Source organism: Tamandua tetradactyla, chromosome 7 (assembly GCF_023851605.1).
Source record: "Tamandua tetradactyla isolate mTamTet1 chromosome 7, mTamTet1.pri, whole genome shotgun sequence".
NCBI lineage: Eukaryota > Metazoa > Chordata > Mammalia > Pilosa > Myrmecophagidae > Tamandua > Tamandua tetradactyla.
In genome coordinates, this window is record NC_135333.1 from 148602661 (window position 1) to 148624032 (window position 21372).

Here is a 21372-nt window from a genome sequence, read left to right on the forward strand (position 1 = left end):
GTATTAAATGATAGTTAAGAAGAGAGAAATTAGACTAAGTCGATATTTTTAATTGCTTAAATACTCTTTTCTGTAGCTGTATTGGAATGGAGGGATATTTTTGTAAATATGGAATTTTTAATTTACTAGATAGCAATTGTTATGAAAAAGGAAATTTTCTACTAGAAGACCTTGCGGTTAATGTGATCAGAATAAGACACTACATGGAGCCAAAATTGTAGCATGCAGTCCTATTATTTAGGCATTTTTAAAAGTATATTTAAATTTTCTCATTCTGTATCTATAGTGAGACTGTCAGAATCTCGTTCACATCCAATAATAAGGCCATTTTTTAATTAATTGTTAATGAGTTTAAAGGATCAAATTATTTAAAGCCACAATATTTATCCACTTTGTTAAATAATTGATGTAGGTAATCTTTTCAGAGTTTAAAAGATTGTCTATGATTTGAGTGAGAATGAAGGGTAGAAATTGAAGATACCACTTTCTAATGATATAGAATAACAAATCGGCAAATACTCATTAGTTGTAGGTTTTTACCTTTTATCTTTTCTTAGAATCCAGTCTCTTATGAGTGAGTCACCCCTATATTTCATGAAGAAAACTGATATAATAGGTTTATTAATTGTGCTTTTATTTTGTGCCCAGGTATACGTGGAGTACTTTGCAAACACAATCTCATTTAATCCCCAGCATAACCTTATAGGGAGGATATCGTTTTGTCCCAGTTTTACAGATCAGAAAACTGAGGCTTAGAATTCCCTCACGTATAAAATGGGAACAATAACAGACTTCATGTCAAAACGAGATTATGCATATAAAGCTAAAGGAGTAGTGCCAAGTGCATAGAAACATTCAGTAAATAGTTTCCATCATTATTATTATACACAAAGCTAATGTTGTCTCTTTTTCATATTAACATTTTAACAATTAACCTAACAAAAAGATTAAAGCCGGATTGTCCAGTAGATCTCTCTGCAATGATGGAAATGTTCTATCATATGTGCTGCCCAATATGGTAGCCACAGGGGGCCATCAGTGTAACTGAGGAACTTTATTTAATTTTAATTAATTTAAATTTAAACAGCCACATGTGGCTGGTACTACTGTATATTATAGCACAATTTTAAAATGACAAAAATCACCTATAGTCCCATCATCCTCACATCGGTTCATGTTTTTTTCACAAGGTAGCAAATTGCACCGGCTTATTTACTTTCAACAGCTGTTACATACATTGCAGAAGACCCTGATTCCCATCCCCAGTTCAAATATCCAGTTTTCCCCAACATTTTGCAATATTTGTTTCCATTAATTCTTTTGAGTTCTAAGACTTTATTCCTATGGAAACTAATATCTCCTGGCATTTTATTTTTTAATTTCATGAGATAATATAAAGCATGGCATTGAGATGAAAAATCCTATTGTAAACTTTCTTCTTAGAGCTACAATTCCATATCCTTTGAAAAATAAATGTCCTGTATTCACCTATAAATGGCAGCAAAAACAAATATATTGAAAGTGAGGCCCATTAGAAAAGAGACCTATGTTGGGTTTCTATGCAGCATTTTGGGGGCAATTATATTTTGTCAGGACATAGAGAATGGCCAATATAAAGTATGTTAGGCATGGAAATAGTGAGCAATCCTTTGGCTGCAGCCTTCTGTCTCTGTTCCTTGCGTTAATTTGTTCTCTTTTTTTGGGGGGTTTGTTTTTTGTTTTTCAGGAGACTACTTACCTAGCCTTGCATTTTCTTGAGAAAATAATTTGGCATTTCACATGTTCAAGTAGGAATTTCAGTTTCCCCGTCCTGAGGTTATGATTGTCTACCCTTCTATCTATCTTTCTTTAGACCTAAGAAAATGTATTATGAGAGAAGAAAAATATGCTGATTTCCAAAGGCATATGAAAACACTGCCCCCTGCCAAATGTATGAATTTTAAAACTACATAAACATCTGGGGAAAAAATGGATCTAAGACCTCTACAAGGATATCTTGTCTTGCCTGCTACTAGTCAATAAGTTCCTAAGTAGAATTATCAAAGGTCATTCCAAACTCTGAAAAACCCTGTTATCTTTATGCCTAATGCCCCGAGTTCCCTGCAACATGATTGCATCCTGAAGAATTTGCTTAGGAAAGTTCTGAGAATGTAGGGGAGCCTATTCTCGGTTCCAAGTACCATCTAATGAATAGGCAATCCCCTTGATGACGGACTCAACCCAGTGCTGCAGAAGGGAAGCTGGGACTTTGTCTCCTTTATTGTCAGTTTGCTGTATTTTATTTATCTAAATTCTGCCTTGAAGCTGTGCATTAGTGATGTCTCAGCGCACTGGTGCAATAAAGCAGCTCTCAGCGCGCTAAGCCCACCAAAGGAATATAACTCAGCTGGTCTTCATCAGGCCCTGGCTTTCGTGATTAAATTTTCTGCCCCTTTTAACTCTGTCCACCAGGCGTTATGCATTCTGCTGTCGCTTAAACTCTTCCTTTCTCTTTGCAGTCAGTTTCTAGATTGGAGCCATCACAAATTCTGACTGAACAAATTCATTTCTTAGGAAGCAGAACTGAAATGTGCTTTTAAAAAACATTTCTTTCATATCAGCATGCTATGGATTTTCTTTCAGCCAGTTCGAAAAGTAAATTATTAAATAAACACTCGCAATCTGATTGAATCACTGAACTATAATCCTGCGTGGCCTAACAAGATCATTTCTATTTGCTGTCAGTGCCAGATACACAGCAGTTACTCAATAAATGTTTATGGAGAGAATGTATGAATGAGAGAAAAATATCTTTATTTAGTTATTACAATTTAACGGACTTTCACTATCGTGTCACATTTTATACTCACTATACTCATGTGATTAGTTATTGTATAATAATTCTATGTTGGCTTTATATAGCACGCTGGTTCTACCCCTCCCCAGCAGCCCTCTCTCCCACACATGGCACCCCATGGCTGCTTTGGGAACTGTAACTAAAAAAGAATGGTCTGAATATCAAGGCTAGAACTTTCACTGATGAGACCATTGAAGCAGTAGTGGATTTAGAGGCTAGCCCAGGTGGACACCATCAGTGTAGCATGGTGGTTTACAGCGCAGGCTCTGCAGACAAACCACCATTCTCTTCTTCCCTACGTGACCTTGAGCAGGTAATTTAGCTTCTCCAGTTTCAGTGCCCTCAGGTGTAAGATGGCAATATTAGCAGGCTCTATTGTCAGGAGTAACTGAGTTCATTCACATACAAGACATTAGAAAGCGCCAATATTTAACAAGATGTAATATTTATTATGTATTTTGAAGCTGATATTGACAACAATAACAATGATACTGTGGAATGGCAAGCCAGGGATTGCATCCAGGTTTCCATATTTGAGACCATCTCAGCTTTGTGCTGGTGACTCAGGATTGTGTCTTGTGATGTCCAGTTCCTTAGATCTCAAGGAAACCCTGAATAGTGTTGTATCTCTAGAGCTGGGTGACTGGTGTTTCTTTTGTGTACTCTTTCAGAAAGTGCAAGTGGTGGTAACAGTTTTGGACTATGACAAGATTGGCAAGAACGATGCCATCGGCAAGGTCTTTGTGGGCTACAACAGCACCGGCGCCGAGCTGCGACATTGGTCAGACATGCTGGCCAACCCGAGGCGACCCATCGCTCAGTGGCACACCCTACAGGTAGAGGAGGAAGTGGATGCCATGCTGGCGGTCAAGAAGTAAAGGAAACAAGCCTTTCTGCATTTGCCCACATAGTGCTCTTTAGCCAGTATCTGTAAATACCTCAGTAATATGGGTCCTTTCATTTTCCAGCCATGCATTCCTAACACAATTCAGTGGTACTTCGAATCCTGTTTTAATTTGCACAAACTTAAATGTAGAGCGCCCGTGAGTCCTCCATCATGCCACTGCCCTCCAAATCTACTCTTCTTTTAAGCAATATTATGTGTAGATAGAGCATGACTGAAATTATTTATTGTATCACTCTGTTGTATATACCAGTATGCTAAAGATTTATTTCTAGTTTGTGTATTTGTATGTTGTAAGCGTTTCCTAATCTATGTATATCTAGATGTTTTTAATAAGATGTTCTATTTTAAACTATGTAAATTGACTGAGATATAGGAGAGCTGATAATATATTATATGGTAAATATAGTATCGTCTGCATTCCAGCAAAAATTTCAACTTGTGAGGCACTAGTACAGTTAAACTGACATCTTAAAGGACAACTTAAACCTGAGCTTTATATTGAATCATTTGAGTACCAAGATACGCTTGCACCACATATTTGGTGGAAGAATCCAATTTTGTAGAATTTCTTCACAGGCATATTATCATGATCTGAGCAGTATCCAGGCTGACCTCAAGGAAGCATAGCCACAAACCAGAATAGCATCTGACTGTACATATCTACAAAGCTAAACTCATGGCTTCACTCTTACAGTTGAGGAAGCAATGAAACAGGAGACAATGATTTCCTATTACTGCATATAGAGTAACAACCTGATGGTGTTCTGTGTGTGTGTGTATGTGTGTGTGCGTATACGTGTGCATTTGTTTGGGGGTGGGGGTGGGGGGAAGAAGCTGGCGGGGGGGAGAAGTCAGCATTTCTGAAATATTGCCTGACTATTAAAAAGAAAAAAAAAATAGCTCTCCGTTATCACCTTTATACGAAATGTGCAACCTGTGAATTCTGTTCCAGATTTCACACCTATAATCCTTCTAAAAGATATGCACGTTAGACTTTGTAACAAAATATTTTATTATACAAAACCAGATTAGAAGGAATGCAGAATATTTTTAACACAGCGACCTGTGCTTATTACAAACAATTACTTTGTGTTAAACAGACAGTATTGTAATCCCATCAAGAGATGAAAAAAAAAAAAACAATTAGCCATAGTTCTGAATGCACTTCAATTAAGCCAAAACAGACAGCTAGTGATCTTTTTTATATGCTCTTTTTACCTAAATAAGTTTTAATTTGTCCTTTAAAAACAAAGGTGAAATAAAACCAAGAACAAGTTCTAGAAACTGAAGCAACCTCTTATGTATACTAGATGCTTGATTTAGGAGGAGTTTTTAAATGTTTTCAATGTTATTCTGTAGTAAATGGCACTATTACGAAGCTACTAGTCATTCCCTACGAGTCTTAAAGGACTGCTCTGTGTAACACTGTGACTGCCGTGTGTGCTTAGACACGTAGTTTCCTCAGTGGATAGCACTCAATTTATTACGTAGTGATCTTGTAACAATACTGCCATTCCCTCTACTGCACTGCCCGAGGTGTGTGTAGCACAAACAATTCTCCTTACAAAGGACCAATTCAGAACTGCAAAGCTATACATAGGTCAAGAAAGATACATAGATGGGGTGAACACACAGCCTTTTGTCAAGCACTGTGCAATACTCCATATTTGTCCCCAGTCTGATAAACCACCACTTCACGGGAGGGCAGCCTCTTATCTCCCATGACATCAAGTCTTTTCTCCCCCAACTCGCTCCTGTGACCCATTTTAACTCCTAGGCCACAGATAGTCGTGATACTGGGAAGTGAAAAGTTTATCTTCACAATTGCCAGAACAAAATGGAGGAAAACTAAGCACAGGTCTCATGTTCACACTTGAGGATATCATGCCACGGTTTTAAAAAACTCAAAGAGAATTCAAAAAGGGCTGATGGTGGAGTTCAAACACAGGACTGACTGATTCCCGATAAAACAAGAATTCCTGTCGTGATTTTTTTTCCTCGTCAAAGAAGGAGCAAGCCCTTTGGTCTTCAGCCCAGTCATAGCAAACACTTTAAAAACTGGGACACACACAAAGGACAAAAGGAGAATAACAGTCCCCTCTTCTGTCCATGGTTCACACTTTATTTTTTAACGTAGGTAATAGAAATGCAAAAGTCATAGGATGGAGATTAAAGATCTGTTTGAACAGAAAATTCAAACAATACTCTGTATAGTTTAAACGACCAGACCCCACCAAAGAGAGGTAATTGACTGACTTCTAAAAAATCCTTAAATATCAGAAACTGAAATTTAACTTCACCGTCTTCAGCTTTAAGTTGTTCACACTGAAACAACACTTTAAAACAAGCAGGTTCATGCTGTCAAATGCAGATTATTTCTTGCATTAAAGTACGATTAATGCGTTCTCTTGCAACACTGCCAGACATGGGATTGTCACCATAGAATTGGTTGGTACTATGCCATCTTTCCCAACTCCGTGACAGAACCTGCGTGCTGACTGAGATTCATCCTCAGATAAGCCACATGTACCTTTCTGACAAAGCTGTGTGAAGTATTAGAATCGGATGCTCTAGAAAGATCCTAGTTGCCTTTGTGTATATTTACTGCCTGCTTGAGTGTTTCTATGTGTGGGTTTTCTCTGTATCTTGTAGAAATGTTGGGGTGTTTTCTTCTGCCATAAGGCTCGTGACCCGCGAGCCAACTACTATAGCTGTATTTTACCTTCATTTTTGATGAGGTGGTTTAAATTTTGTTTCACTTTGTGTAGTGAACTCCACAGTAGTTTTCTGATTGTTGTTAAAAATGACTGAACATATTACACAGATATTCAATAAAAATGTTTTATTTCCTGTTGATGTTGCTGCTTTACAACTGTTTTTCTTACCTGATTCTGGGGGCAAAGTCTGTGGCCTGTGGACTCTGGGGGCCTGCTGGAAGGAGTGGCGGCTGAACAAAAGCTTGCACTGAATGCCAGCCTTGGAGTTATTTCTATAAATACAGAATGGCTCGAGGCAAAACAATGCCCAGGGAAGATTTGGCATTACTGAAGAGTGTTTGTGGCAGCGTCCTTCTCCACGTGTTTCTCTCTTCCTGTTTATAAGCAACACATCTGGAAACACTTGCAGGATTTCTCCTTTGCCCAAAATGCATCTTTCAGGATTTTTTACTACAGAACCTAAGTCACATAGCTTTTGATCCAGAATGGGACTGATGAGATTTTTTAACCCTGTTTTCAGACAGCAGGGTGATACCTCAAATTGCCCGCCTACTGCAATTGCTAGGAGAAACAAGGAAGCATTTTCTTCCACCGAATGCAACATTTATCACGTGCTTATTGTGTGCCACATTTTACTGGACGCTGGAGATATATCAAATGATCTGAAAAGACATAGTTGCCCCAAGAAGGCCACAGTCTCAGACAGACACAGAAACGTACCATCCACCATACCCTGTGGCGTGTACTTAAGAGGCACACTGGGTCCATGAGAATTTTCACTCACCCAGTCAGAGCGGCCATCATGGAGTGCTCCTCTGTTCCCCTTTCAGAGCTGAAGCATTCATCTCTGGCTGCTCGTTGTGCTGCCTGCTGATAGATCCCATCTCTAGCCCGCAGCCCTCTGCAGAAGGAAGCTGCCTCACCTAGGTTATGCATCCTCCCCACGGGCAACCCACATTTAGTGGTCAATGCAGACTATTTCCAAAAGGCCGTCTCAGCTTCATAGCCCGGAGGACGTAGTTGAGACTGCCTTTGGAACTACACTGAAATTCACCTTCTCCTTCTGCTCAATCCATTTTTCTGACTCCTCTTACAGAGCGCCCTCCAAGAAAAGCCCTGCATCTAAATAAAACCCTTGTAGAATCTTTTTCCTAGGGATCCCAGCCTCTAAACGACATTCTTTGAGAGAGAAGGTATTAGGAAATTTTCTGGAGAGGTTAACACCAGGGCAAAGTCCGAAAGGAAATGGCAAGAGCTGTCCAAGCCAAGGGTGGGCAAGATTGCTACAAAATTTATCTCATTTGATAAGCCTTAAAGTTTACCCATGATAGGGCCTTTGACAGCTGGCTACATTACGCATTCTTCAGTCAGCTCTATTGGTCACTGCCAAATAAGGACAGAGCCCCAGCCGAAACTGCTTAGACAGCCGGCGGGAGATCACTTAAATACTGTGTATTCTGAGGAAGCAGTTGGCAAAGAGTTCTAAATGTAAACTGAGAAAAGGAAATTTAAGGCCTGCTAGGTTTAGGTGCAAAAGAATCGGCCTCATAAATAAAATTATTTGGTTTTCATTTTCAATGGTAAGAATTTTGTTTTTCTGAAACAGTTCTTGAGATTAAGTCTAAACTATTGAAAATATTTCTGAGCAAATCCTGAATATGTATTTCCATCTACTTTTCAACGTCTATTTTCCCAAAATGTTTGCAGTCTAAGACACATGTCCTGCATTAGTCAGGAAAAGAAAACCACCATAGGTATATCAAAGAGCGAATTTAATATAGGAAAGTGGACACCCTGAGAAAGCCAAGTGAGACAGTGGAATAACCTAGAGATTAATCGATACCACCTTAAGACTGGGAAAACAAAATGGAGAAGACAGTGTTAATAGAGCCCAGAATTGTTAAAGAAGAGCTAGATCTTTCTAGAAGGTGCCATGGGGCTCCCCATTGCTGGGACCACCAAAGGGTGTCCGGTGCTGGTGACTCCACATCGGAGGTACTGGAACTGCTGGAGACCCTGACTATTGCTGGAGGGAAGGCAACAGAAGCTGGAAGCAGGATGCAGATCCTTTCTCCTCTCCTTCTCACTTTCAGTTTCCACCAGTGCCTCTGCTCAGCACAACCTAATCAGGGTCAGTTGGAGAGTCTAGGAAATACAGTCTGCAGGGCACAGAAAGGTGAGGACAAGGGCTGAGAGCAACAGGCAAATGAATTCTTTGCCCCAGCTGCTCACACTTTCTAAGCGCTTTCATTTCTTCTTTGGAAGACTCAGGTGTTCCTATAGAAGTCATCCCACACTTGATGAGACATATGCATGAAATCACATTCTTATTCTATTTATGCAGAGATTTTACTATTGCAGATTTGAAAATTCCAACCATGACTGCAGTTCTCCACTCTCTGCTACACATCTTTATTACGTATTCAAGGAACTATTTGATGTTTAGCAACTGATTTAAGCTGCACAGAAATCTTTACAATAAAACAGTTAGACAGTGACTTTAGAATAAGAAGGTTGAAAAGCAGGAAAATAGGGTGGGCCACGGTGGCTCAGCAGGCAGAGTTCTTGCCTGCCAGGCAGGAGACCCCAGTTCGATTCCTGGTGCCTGCCCATGCAAAAAATAATAATAATAATAAGCAAGAAAATAAAAAAAGAAATAGTCTGGTATTAGATGTACAAAGCAATGTTCCAACACATTCAGAGTTATAATTATGCAGGAGAAACCACAAAAATAATCAGAAATAAAGACACCATGCAAGTCTGCTGATTTCTGCATTCTCGGATCTGAGGCTGTCTGTAAGTTACCTGTATCTTAAAATCTGCACTTCAACCATGGTGGTTTCTTCACCCTCCCCACCAATGTACATCCCCAAAGTTTCCACATTCACCCTTCTTTAACAGCAACCATACTGCCAATGGAACCTTATCCCCTATAATGTAAAATGTACATGCGCCTGCCAGGGCACAAACAAGATTTAAAAAAAAACAATCGATACTGAACAGTTTGGGACTCACTCCTTCCAGCTGTCCCCTGGCGCTCTGTCGCCTTCCTATTTCCTTTGGACTGGGCACACAGAGCAAAATATTGACACCCTTTACTGGCAGGACTGTTTCAGCTGCAAACAGAAGAAACCCAATTCAAACTGGATTAAAGACAGAGATGGGGGGAAAAAAAAAGAACAATTGGTTTATCTATCCAGGAAGTTCAAGGGGTGATCACATTCAGGAACAGCTGAACCAACAGCCCCAAACAATGTCATTATTCTCATCTCTGTGTGTATGTCTCTGTCTCTCTACGTCAGCGTCTCTCTTTCTCGATCTCTCTATCTATCTCTCTGCCTCCGTCCGCCTTGCCATCTTCTTTTAAACTCTGCTCTCCTCAGGACTGACATCACTGTCAAGCTGCAGTGTCTCCGTGTGGTGGCACAGATGGTTCCAGGCATCTCAATACTCACATTCTTCCAGTTTACCACGCTCACAGAGAGTGCTTCTCTCACACTGCTCCAGCAAAACTCCCAGCCCTCACGGTGATGAATGCACAGCTATGCAATGGCACTGTAGGCCATTGTGGACTATGGATGGATTGCATGGAGCATGAATCTATCTCAATAAAATTGCATTAAAAGAGGAAAAGAACTCCCAGACCTCACTTAAATGCTTGGCTCACATGCCCTCCTTAAAGAACCACTGTGGCCCTGGAGCACTTTGGCCAAGCCTCGGTCATGTCCCCAGCCCTGGAGCCACAGAGAGGGGATGAGGCTAGCTCCCCAAAGGAAAATCAAAGTACTGTTACCAAGAAAGAAAAGTGGATATCGAGCAGACAAGAGCAATAGGTGTTGACTCTTTGTCTCCCAGACCACGTCCAGCCTTGAGAGGAGGGACACTGAAGGCAAAGTCAGGTCTCAGCAGAGAGCTATCATTTTTTTCTTTTGACCAAAACACTACGGGAAAGGAAATTTTAAAAGTGTGCACCACCTTTCAATGATCTGAAAATATCTATTCACTTCCTATTTATTGCTAAGAAAATCAATCATCTGCTATTTATTTTAAGCATCCTTTTTTTGAAAGCACCGAGACATTAACACAATTTTAGGTTCCTGGAGACATGAAAAAAAATTATTACAGAAATTTAACAGGAATAAAGGGAAGTGGAAGGGAAAAAATCACTCTTAACATAAGACTTTTTGCTTTTACGTGTGTTTTTACATATGTGCTTGCTGACATATGACCTTTTGAGTAGTTTTAATTAAAGTATCCATACCATTTAGTATCAATTTCTTTCACTTAATATGAAAGAAAACAAGCTTTTTTCTCATTTTCACGTAGTCTTTATAAGTTTTATTTGTAATGGCCATGTCACTTTTCTTCAGGTAGGTAAACAAAAACTTATTCAATAATTTCTCCAATATTGTTACAAATTCATTTATTATATAAATACATTGCAATGAATACTTTAATGGGTGTGGGCACATTTTTCTTTTTATTTATTTTCTTAGGATAAGTTCCCAGAATTAGGATTGTGGAAGAATAGACTATCTTTTCCTCCCTGATTAAAAAAAAAAATTGGCAATTTCACAATTGTGGACACATTGTTAATTTAATTTCTTGGAAGTTTCCACCCAAATACACTGCCCTTGGTAGTATGTGCTGCAGTTTCCCCATAGCCATGGCAGATGCAGTCACTGTGATATTAATGTCTGCCAGCAAAGTGGGATCAATGCCTGGGTAGTGTCCTGTTCGGAGCTGGAATATAAATCTCTCAGCTCTGGGGTCCTGGCCTTCATTGCACCATATAGCTGGGTTTAAAAAAAAAAATCACTGACATGAGAAAAGTATTGGGAGAAAGCCTGACAAGAGAGGGTGGAAGGAGAGTCTCAAGGAAGCTAAAATCCAGGAATAGGGTTGTTTAGAAGTGACCCTGCTATGTCCCCCACCTTCATATCAAATCCTATAGCTGTCAGTGCTGAACAGTTTCCCAGGTCCTTCCCTGCTCTTCCTCCAAACCATCGCTTCCCTAATTCAGCCTTGCATTACATCTCAAATGGGATACCAGGGGAGCCTCCCCACCACTGTCTTCCTGGAACTGGCCTCGCCCCACTCCGGCTCTCACTATAGAATGGAAAGAGCACCAGGTTTAGAGCCAGAAGTCCTGGGTTCAAATCCTGACTCATTCACTTAGCTTTTATACCCCTGGGCAAGTTACTTAATTGTGAGAATTATTGATAATGGACATAAAGCCATGTCATAAAATAAGCATTCAATAAATAGTAGTCATCGTTTTTCTAAACCTAGTCCAGGTATCGGCAAACTTTTTCTGTTAAGAGGCAGAGAGTAAATAGTCTAGGCTTTGTTAGCAAAATGATCAGTCACATTTTCTCCTTTCTGCCCTTCCTCTCTTCCAAATATAAAAATCAATCATAGCCCACAGGCCATACAGAAATATTCAGCTACAGTTTGCTGAGTAGATTCAAGTCACATCACTCTGCTTGCAAAAACTTTCCATGTTTCCTATTCCTTATGGATCAATGTTGCAATTCTTTAGTATCATATCCGAGGCTGACCTTAGGTTTCAACCACCTCCCTCTCTCTCCTTCAACCTTGCCCATTCCTATTCCAGCCACACAATTCCCTGGACAAGCTGTGTGCTCTCTCAGCTCGATACTTTCACTAATGCTGTCCCCTCCACCTGAAATGTCCTCACAAAATTCTACAGGTCGTGAGAGAAGTGGAAAGAAAGGGAGGAGTGGGGCATTTGGGGAAGGAAACAGATTGACCATTTATTTTCAAAGCTTTGCGTCCCTTTCTCTGCGAAACACAACCACAACGGGTCCTCAAGCTGAGTTCATTATTTTCTTTCCTTGCATTCTCTTCCGGCCCACAAATGGTTCATTCTATTCCCCTGCGCCTCTGACCTTGAGGCAAACAATGCTCTTGGGAGGAACTAGGCCCAAGTGACTTACCACTGTCCCTAAACATGTTGAAGATTTTCTATTTTTTACTTCTGGGGGAAAAAGAACAAATTTCAGAATATTTCAGCAATACTTCCTCCAGCAAATGTGAGATAGTCAGGTGATTTATAAATTGTAAAACAGAATAATTGGAAGATAGGTCCCTGACTAATTTCCTGTCAGTGTCACAGTTGTCTCATTTTCTCACATTTCCCTAAAATATGTGTTGCTTGGCTTCTCACAGCCAGACCTCGGACCCAGGTGACTCGAATTAGGCAGGTTTAGGACAGTAATTTATGGGCTCAGTGACCGTTAACGTTTCTTTGCCTCCAGTCAGGACATCACTGTCAGGAAGGGATCACAGCCAAGGAAAGAGCCATCAGGCCCCTTTTGCCTCCCCACCCTCAGAAGCCACTGAGGCTGCATTATTACCCTGGAAAGGTTCTCCTGCTTTGCTGAGAGTTCTTTAGGAAGATGTACAATATTTCTCCACACTCACTCAATACTTCCTCTGAACTAAGTACTAATGCTTTGGTTGGGAATCTGTGAGGTACAAGTAGGCGGGGGTCCCTTGGGCCCCTCCCTTTATCCCTTGACAGAACTAAAATGCTTCAATCTAAATGAAACCAGCCCTCACTGGACTACAGAGCAGACTTCTCTGGCTTGCTCTCTGACTTGAACTGGAATGTGCTTTCTCTTTCCAAAGTCTGTCCCTACACAGATCCTTCCCTTCCTCTCCCACCCTTCTCCTCTCGCCTCCCTGGAAAATATCGCACCTCTCCTCCTGCCCCAATTTACCCACTTCCAATCCATATCTTTCCCTCCACAGAGTGGCCACTAGTCTATGAAACTCTGAACTCTGGAAGCATGGAGGGCTCAATACAAATGTGTGTCTTTCTTTTGTCTGCTTTGTCCCATGATTTGCACCCATTAGACCTGCATTTCCTACGTGTGGCAACTGAGCCCTTAAAATGTCGTTAGTCCAAATTGGGTCGTGCTGTGATGTCATACACACACACACCAAAAAAGGATGTACAGTATCTCAAAAATTTTTTTCTGTTGATTTAAGATTGAAATGTTAATTTGGGGGATATATTGAGTATATTCATTTCTGATAGCTGCCATAATAAATTACCACAGACTTGGCAGCTTAAAAACAACACAAATTTATTATCTCACAGTTCCACACTTCAGAAGTTCTACATGATCTTACCAGGGTAAAAGCAAGGCATCCTCGGGGCTCTTTTCTTCTGGAGACACTAAATCATAATATGCTTCCTTGCTTTTTCCAGTTTTTAAAGGCTGCCACATTCCACACGTGAAGCCCCCCTGCTCTATTTTTAAAGCCAGCAACAATGCTTCCCTCTGGTCCTTCCTCCAGGCTCAGATCTCATTTTGACCTCAGCTGGAAATGTTTCCCATTTTTAAGACTCCTAATTAGCCTGGGCCAGCTGGATAATCCAGGATAATCTCCCCATTCGAGGTTCATAAACTTCACCATATCTACAAAGTCTCATTTGCCACGTAACGAACATAATCACATTGGGCTAAATATATTATTAAAATTAACTTCATATGCTTCTGTTTACTTTTCTTAATATGGTTATGGAACAATTTAAAATTATATTTGTAGTGCCAATTTGTTGCTCACATTATTTCTATTGGACAGTGCTGTATTAAAAATTGAAAGAGATTAAGGGGTTTCTCAAAAGTTATACAGCTGGCCCCAAAATTCCACACAGAGGCATATACCCAAGAGAAGTAAAAAAATATGTCCACACAAAACTTATATATGAATATTTATAGCAGTATTGGTCATAACGGGCAAAAGGCAGAAACAGCCCAAATGTCCATCAATTGATGAATGAATAAACAAAATGGGGCATATCCAAACAAAGGAATATTATTCAGCTACAAAAAGGACTAATCTATGCTATAACATGGATGAACATTGAAATATTATGCTAAGGGAAATAAATCAGTCACAAAAGACCATACGTTATATGATTCCATTTATGTTAAGGTTCAAAATAGGGTAATCTATGGAGGCAGACAGTTGACTAGTGGTTGGGGGTTGGGATAGGGATGGGAAAATTGGGTAGGTGAGAGCTAACGGGTACAGGGTTTCTTTTTGAGGTAAGGAAAATGCTCTAAAATTAACTGTGGTGATAGGTGCAAATATCTATGAATATATAAAAACCGTTGAATTGTACACTTGAAATGGATGAATTGAACGGTATATGAATTATAGCTCATAAAGCTGTTTTTTAAAAAAGTTATACAACAAATCAATAATGACTAATAACTTTGAAGTGCCCCCAGGGCTCAATCCTCAGACCTCTTCTCTTTCAACACTCACTCCCTGGGTGATCCCATCCTCCAGGGATTTTAATACTACTTATGTGCTGATGACTTTTAAATTTATGCCTCTAGCCCAGACTTCACCCTTGAACTCTAATCTCATATATACAATTGCCCACTCAATGTTTCTCCTTGGATGTGTCACAAGCATCTAAAACGTAACATGTCCCAAACTCAACACTTACTCTTGCTCAGTCCCATCTTCCAGTCTCCATCCCAACCTGCTGCTCATATAGTTTTCTCCATCTCAGTAAGGAACATCTTTGACTTTTTGTCTCTGAAAATCCTGAAGATCATCTATAACTACTCTTTTTCTTTCTGAAACCACGTGCAACTTATTGGAAAGTTTTGTCTTCCTTTGAAATATACCCGGTATCTAATTATTCTCAACATCTCCACTTCTTCCTCTTAGTCCAACTGCCTTTGTCTTTAATTATGTATACACTCTCTCAACTGGCCTCTGTGCTTTCACCCTTCTCTCCTTCAGTCTATTTTCAATATAGCAACCAGAGCTGCCATGTACTTAAAACATATAATGTCATTCCTTAACTAAAATTTTCCAGTGGTACTCCATCTCACTAGGAGGAAAATATAAATTCCTTACCATGTTTTACAAGGCCCTTCATGGTCTAGTCTCTGGCAACCACTTTGACATCACTACTCACCACTATCCCCTTGATTCATTCCCCTCTAGTCACTCTTTACTTCCATGCTGCTCCTCAGATACGCCATGCATGCTCCTCAGGACCTTTGCATCTGCTATTCCTCCACTTGAACAAGAGACCCAAATTTTATTCCTTCAGTCCCTTTAGGTCTTTGATTAAAAATCAACTTATCAATACCCCCATCCCATCACCCTTTTATCCCCCTCCCAGGTTTATTTTTCTCCAGAACACATTATCATCTGGCAAACCAAATATTTTCATGTTTATCCATTTATTGGTCATTTCTCCTCAAAGACTGCAAGATACAAGGGAACAGAGATTTCATCTGCTTTGCTCATTCCCCAGCATCGAGACAGTGTCTGGTACACAGTAGACACTTAATAAATATTTGGTGAATGAATAAATAAACTATTTGACTCAGAAATAATTAGAAATGTTATACTGAATAATTAAGAATAAGCTAGATAATAACATATTCAAGATTCTGTTTTCTGTTATTCGATCCTAGTAGTATATAAAGGTGTTTTCCAAGACTCATCAACCATATTAGCCAATTTTCATATGAGAATCTTACCCTTCAAAATGCTGTTGGTTTCAAATCCCATTTGCCTTTTGGCCATTCAAAATGAGTTTTTCTTACATGGATAATTGTTTAAATCTAGCCTTTAGAACTGACAGAAGAAAAATGCAGATAATTGCTGTTACAATAAATGGAAAAGCAGAAAAAAAAGCCAATTTTTTTCAGTTCATTTAACCCCTAATCAACTGTCAAGCAAAGCATCCTTCCCAACTGACAGCCTCAGTTAGCAACTAAAGGGCTTGCATTTCTCAGGATCCTCTCACACTGCAAGTCTCAGAAAGCAAACGAATTGCTTATCACTTATGCAGCATCAGAAGAAGGGCATTCTATTTTTTTTACTGTACAACCCTATTTCTTTATTCGATTATTTTTATACAGCTGTTGATCTCAACTCTCAAATTGCCATTTTTTTCAACCCATGTAGATATCAGTTGCTTATAAAATTGAAGTGAAATCTTCCTTTGCTTTATTTTCCTTAAAATCACTTTGTCCTTAGGGCAGTGCCACAGTGGCTCAGTGACAGAATTCTCACCTGCCATACCAAAGACCCAGATTCGATTCCCAGAGCCTGCCCATGCCAAAAATAAAAATAATAAAAATCACATTGCCCCTCACGTTATTGTGTACAGGCAGCACTGTCATATTTAGAAGAAACTACCAGACTATCAATAGCCTTCACCTTTTTTCCATAAAACTCTGAGGTAATTCTACAGTTTTCCTCAATAGCTTACCAGGCCTATGAACCTTATATTCACAAAAAGGAGAAGGAACTGTTCCACTGAATCATTTTCAAAGCTACTAGAAAGTTGGACATAAGAAGAGTACTATATCTTTGGAAAGAAACACCTTAATCCATAATTATGGGCAGTACTAACTCATGTCCTCTCAGATATTAAAAAATTAGTCATCAGTTATACAGATATTACAACAGAAAGCCCAGAAATAGAGCGATATATATACATATACATGTAAATGTAGTATATGAGAAAGTAGAAATTCATTTCAATGGGAAACAATAGACTTCTTAAAATAGTGTATTATAGTTGTGAATCATTTAGAAAATAAAAGATTAAAATACAGAATCAGTTTGGAATGCATTGGATGTAAGTAACAAAACAACAACTAACATACTTAAAACAAAAGGATGTTCTTTATGCCAAAAGCAAGAGCAATAAAAGAAAAAAATGGATAAATTAAAGGCCATCAAAATTTAAAAATTGTACATTAAAGGACATAATCAAGAAAGTAAGAAGACAACCTATAGAATGGGAGAAAATCTTTGGAAACCATATATCTGCTAAGGGTTTAATATCCAGAATAAATAAAGAACTCCTACAACTCAACAACGATAATGGCAATTTAAAAATAGGCAAAGGACTTGAATAGACACTTATCCAACGAAGACAATAAATAGCCAATAAGCACATGAAAAGATGGTCAACCTCATTAGCCATTAGGGAAATGTAAATCAAAACCACAATGAGTATCTTCATACTCACAAGAATTGCTAATAATAAGAAAAAAAAAACAGAAAATAACAAGTGTTGGTGGAGATGTGGAGAATAGGAACCCTTGTGCATTGTTGTAAAGAAGTATATCCCCTGTGGAAAACAGTGTGTTGTTTCCTCAGAAAGTATAGAATCGTCATATGCCTAGCAATCCTTATTCTATGTATACACACAAAAGAATTGAAAGCAGGACTTCAAACAGACACTTGTATGCCAATTCTCATGGCAGCATTAGGCAGAAGAACCAAAAGGTGGAACAACTCATGTATCTATCAACAGAATTATGAGGATAAATAAAATACCATATATACATATATATATGTATATATATATATATGTATATACAATGGAATATCATGCAGCCATTAAAAGAAAGAAAGTTCTGATGCATGCTACAATAAGAATGAACTTTGAGGACATCATGTTGAATAAAATAAGTCAGAAACAAAAGAACAAATATTGTTTGATCTTCCTTATATGAAATTACAGATTAATTTGAATATACAGATTCATAGAGACAGAAGAAAGATTACAGGGCAAGGTGGGGAGTGGGGGAGGTAGGGAGGTAGTCAATGCCTGATAGATACAGAGCTCATGTTTAGAGGATTGGAAAAGTTTTGGGAATGCAGGGTGGTGATGGTACCACAACATTGTGAATGTGACTAATAACACTGAATTGCATGTTGAAAATGATTAAAATGGGAAATACATTTGTCAATGTTACCACAATATTTTTTTTAAATGCTTACTTTTACATAATAAGAAGTCAAAAGGTAAACTGTCCCAGAATTGGTTCAGTACCTGAAAGATATTGTCAAGTAACCAAACTCTTTGAATTCTTCCTATCCATCATACTCGTTGGGTTGATTTTTGTTCTTGGGATTGTTGCCTCATGTTCTAAAACTTAAGACATTAAGTCCTCACAGGCATTCAAGGCAAGAGGTAAAGGCAGGCCAGGTTAGTGAGAGAGAGCTCTCCTCTAAGTACGTCTCTCATCATATCAGGGGGAAAATCATCTTTCCTGAAGTCTATTAGCAGAATTCCTTTTATGCTTGATTGGCTGGACTAGGCCCATGACACTTCCTTGCTGCAGAAAGTACAGGGAGTATCTGGCTTTTTTTTTCAGCCTCTGTAGAAGGAACTAGATAAGGGAAAAGAGGGCTAGAAATGGATAATAAGTACAACAAGTCAGATTCTCAATAACATATCAAATATATGCTTCTAGTCATCATGAGATGAAATAGTACTGAACTAGCCTTCCCTCAATATATAACAATAAAACTGGAAAAAAATGCATGATATGACTTTCAGATGTTGGACAACAGGATGTACAGGCCTGTGACCCCTGAGAGAAAGGAACTAAATAAGGTGAACAACCCAACCATCCCAGCTTTCTCCCCAGAGGAGCTTTCAGTCAGCCGCTGAAAGAAGGGGAACCCAAACAAAGTATAGTGGTCTAGCTGAGGTAAAAGAGATTGAAGTTCAGAGATACTCAGGTGGCTAGAATTTGTGGGACAAGGTACCAGAAAGAAGTGATTTGTGCAGGAATGGAGTTCCAAAAATCTGCATAGGAATCTGTGGTAGATTGAATTATGTTCCACAACAGACACATTTTCTGAATCTTAATCCGCAACTGAATCCCATTGTAAATAAGACCTCTTGAAGATGTGGCCCAATTGAATGAGGGTGGGTCTTAATTTGGATTATTAGAGGCTTTATAAAGAGAACATGGACATTAGAGCAGCCAGAAAGGAGGGGACATCGCCATGCGACAAAAGGCAGAAACACAAGCCAAGGAACTCCCAAGGATTTACAATAGCCAGCAGCAGAAACTACAGATCTTCAGAGAGAAAGCAAGTTTTGTCACTATTTTGATTTCGGACTTCTAGCCTCAAAATGTGAGCCAATAACTTCCTGTTGTTAAACCAAAACCAGTTTGTGCCATTTGTTATAGCAGGTAAGGCAAACTAAGACAGACTCTGCTTGAGACTTTGGCCAAATGCTATGCAAGGTGATAGTCCACAAGACTGAACAGAAGAGAACTAGCAGGGAAGAAAAAAACCACCTGGGAGGTTGGACCTGAACAAAATCAAAGCTCTCATAGTCCTGCTTGATATCTGAGTTTCAACAAATCACAGTAAAAAGACCTTGTGGAACAGCTTGTGCATTTTGGTAGAGACTCCCTCAAGGGCTATGCTGAAGGTATGGATAATCTAGTCCTACAGTGAAGATTACTTTAGACTCACCCTAAGGAAGCAAAAAACAAGCCTAGAAAGGATCATGCCGAGCCACACATACCTTATCTGCCAACTGAACAAAATTCAACACTCTATTAAGAAAAACAAAAAAAGACAATAAAAATGTTGCATCCATAATGAAGAAAAAAATCAATCAATAGAAGCAAACTAAACAATGTACGATTAAAATATTTAAAGGCAAAATGGAAAACATAAACGTGCTAGAAGAAAATGTAGGTGGGAATTTCCAACCTTTACATTGAAATTGAAAAGTACAAAAAAAACCCGATAAATTCGAACATCTATTAATTTAAAACACCTGTGAATAACAGCAACAAAATACCTCACGAACCGAGTTAAACTGGGAAAAAAATGCAATTTTTATGAAAATCATTAAAATTATTAATATATAAAGCTTCTTTCAGATTAATAAAAAATAATACAAAGAAAAAAATGGGTAATATAAAATACTAAGTCAAAACACACATAAAAACATTCAGCTTCATCAAAAGAAATATAAAGGCACAGATAAATACCAAACTTATCATTTTACATATAATTGTGTTAACAAGTATAAGGGAGACTTTCAAATATGACTCATGTGGAGTGTAGATCCATTCTGAAGGGTAATTTGCCTGCATTTGTCAACAGCTGAAAAGTTGTTTATAATGTCCAACCCCACGATTCCACTTCAATATAGTCTAAGAAATTAACTAGATAAGTGCACAGCATGTTTACGCGAGGACATTCACCTCAGGGTTGTTCTTAACAAGTTGTGGACTCTCAGTACAAAGTGGCAGCTGATACTTTGCGTTCACTGACCCAACTGCTGTGGCAGTGCGTATACAGAGTAAAGAGGCAAAAAATCTCTGTGTAGAAATTAAATGAGCCTTCTCACAAAACTCTGCCACACCTAATGACCCAAGGAACTTACTCTTCTTGAGGCCCCCCTAACTGAATTTACGCTGAGAGGAGGGAGTTATTGGAAGAGTCTAAGCAGAACCATGAAGGTGAAGAGGGGTGCTGGAAAGAAAAGTTGGCTTCGGAGCAGCCGAGGCCAGCAGATGGCTCCTAGACTGACTCATGTCACATGAGAGACACTCATGGGCATTGCCAAAAATACTCACTTGAGGGGACCATTTAGCAGAACTCAAGCAGCAGGCAAGAACACCAGAAGCAAAAGCCAAGGAATTTGAGTTTTCTAATTAACACATTCACCAAGGAAGGAGATGGTAGGAGCAAAATCCCACCTTCTCTACCACAACGATCTCTAGAGAGTAATAATCTCACCCTGATAAAAATTCTAAAAATTCACCTGTGGAGTCTGGAGCCCCCAGAATATTTAATTTTTCTTACTTGGGTTCTAAATCACCTCCCAATATTTCTTTGTCTGTAGGACATCCAGTTGTTGTTTTTACTGGTTATTCTTTAAAAAAAAAAGAAAAGATTGCTATTCTTGATTTGGGGGGAAATAGTGGGATTATGCATACTTTTTTTTCTTTTTTCTTTCAAATTTTTTATTATTACTATATTTTGAAATTTAAAGATAAAGTAGAAAAAATACAGTAATTGGGAAGTAAAAGTGAAAAACCCTCAGTTGCAGACCTGGGCAC

At 38.9% G+C, this 21372-nt stretch overlaps 1 protein-coding gene and 1 long non-coding RNA gene across 8 annotated transcripts in view; one reads left to right on the forward strand and one right to left on the reverse strand.

The window, feature by feature from the left end:
• SYT1 (synaptotagmin 1) overlaps positions 1-4539 on the forward strand; it is a 1262805-nt gene extending 1258266 nt beyond the window's left edge. For all 6 annotated transcript variants that reach the window (XM_077111509.1, XM_077111511.1, XM_077111507.1 and 3 more), the window contains one exon: positions 3508-4539. In XM_077111509.1, the coding sequence (XP_076967624.1) occupies positions 3508-3714 (207 nt within the window). In that variant the 3' untranslated portion in view covers positions 3715-4539. The remainder of the gene's footprint in view (positions 1-3507) is intronic.
• Positions 1-9512, reverse strand: part of LOC143642743 (uncharacterized) — a 32503-nt gene extending 22991 nt beyond the window's left edge. For both annotated transcript variants that reach the window (XR_013155836.1, XR_013155837.1), the window contains exon 1: positions 9476-9512. This is a non-coding gene — a long non-coding RNA (uncharacterized LOC143642743). The remainder of the gene's footprint in view (positions 1-9475) is intronic.
• Between the last annotated feature and the right edge of the window lie 11860 nt (positions 9513-21372).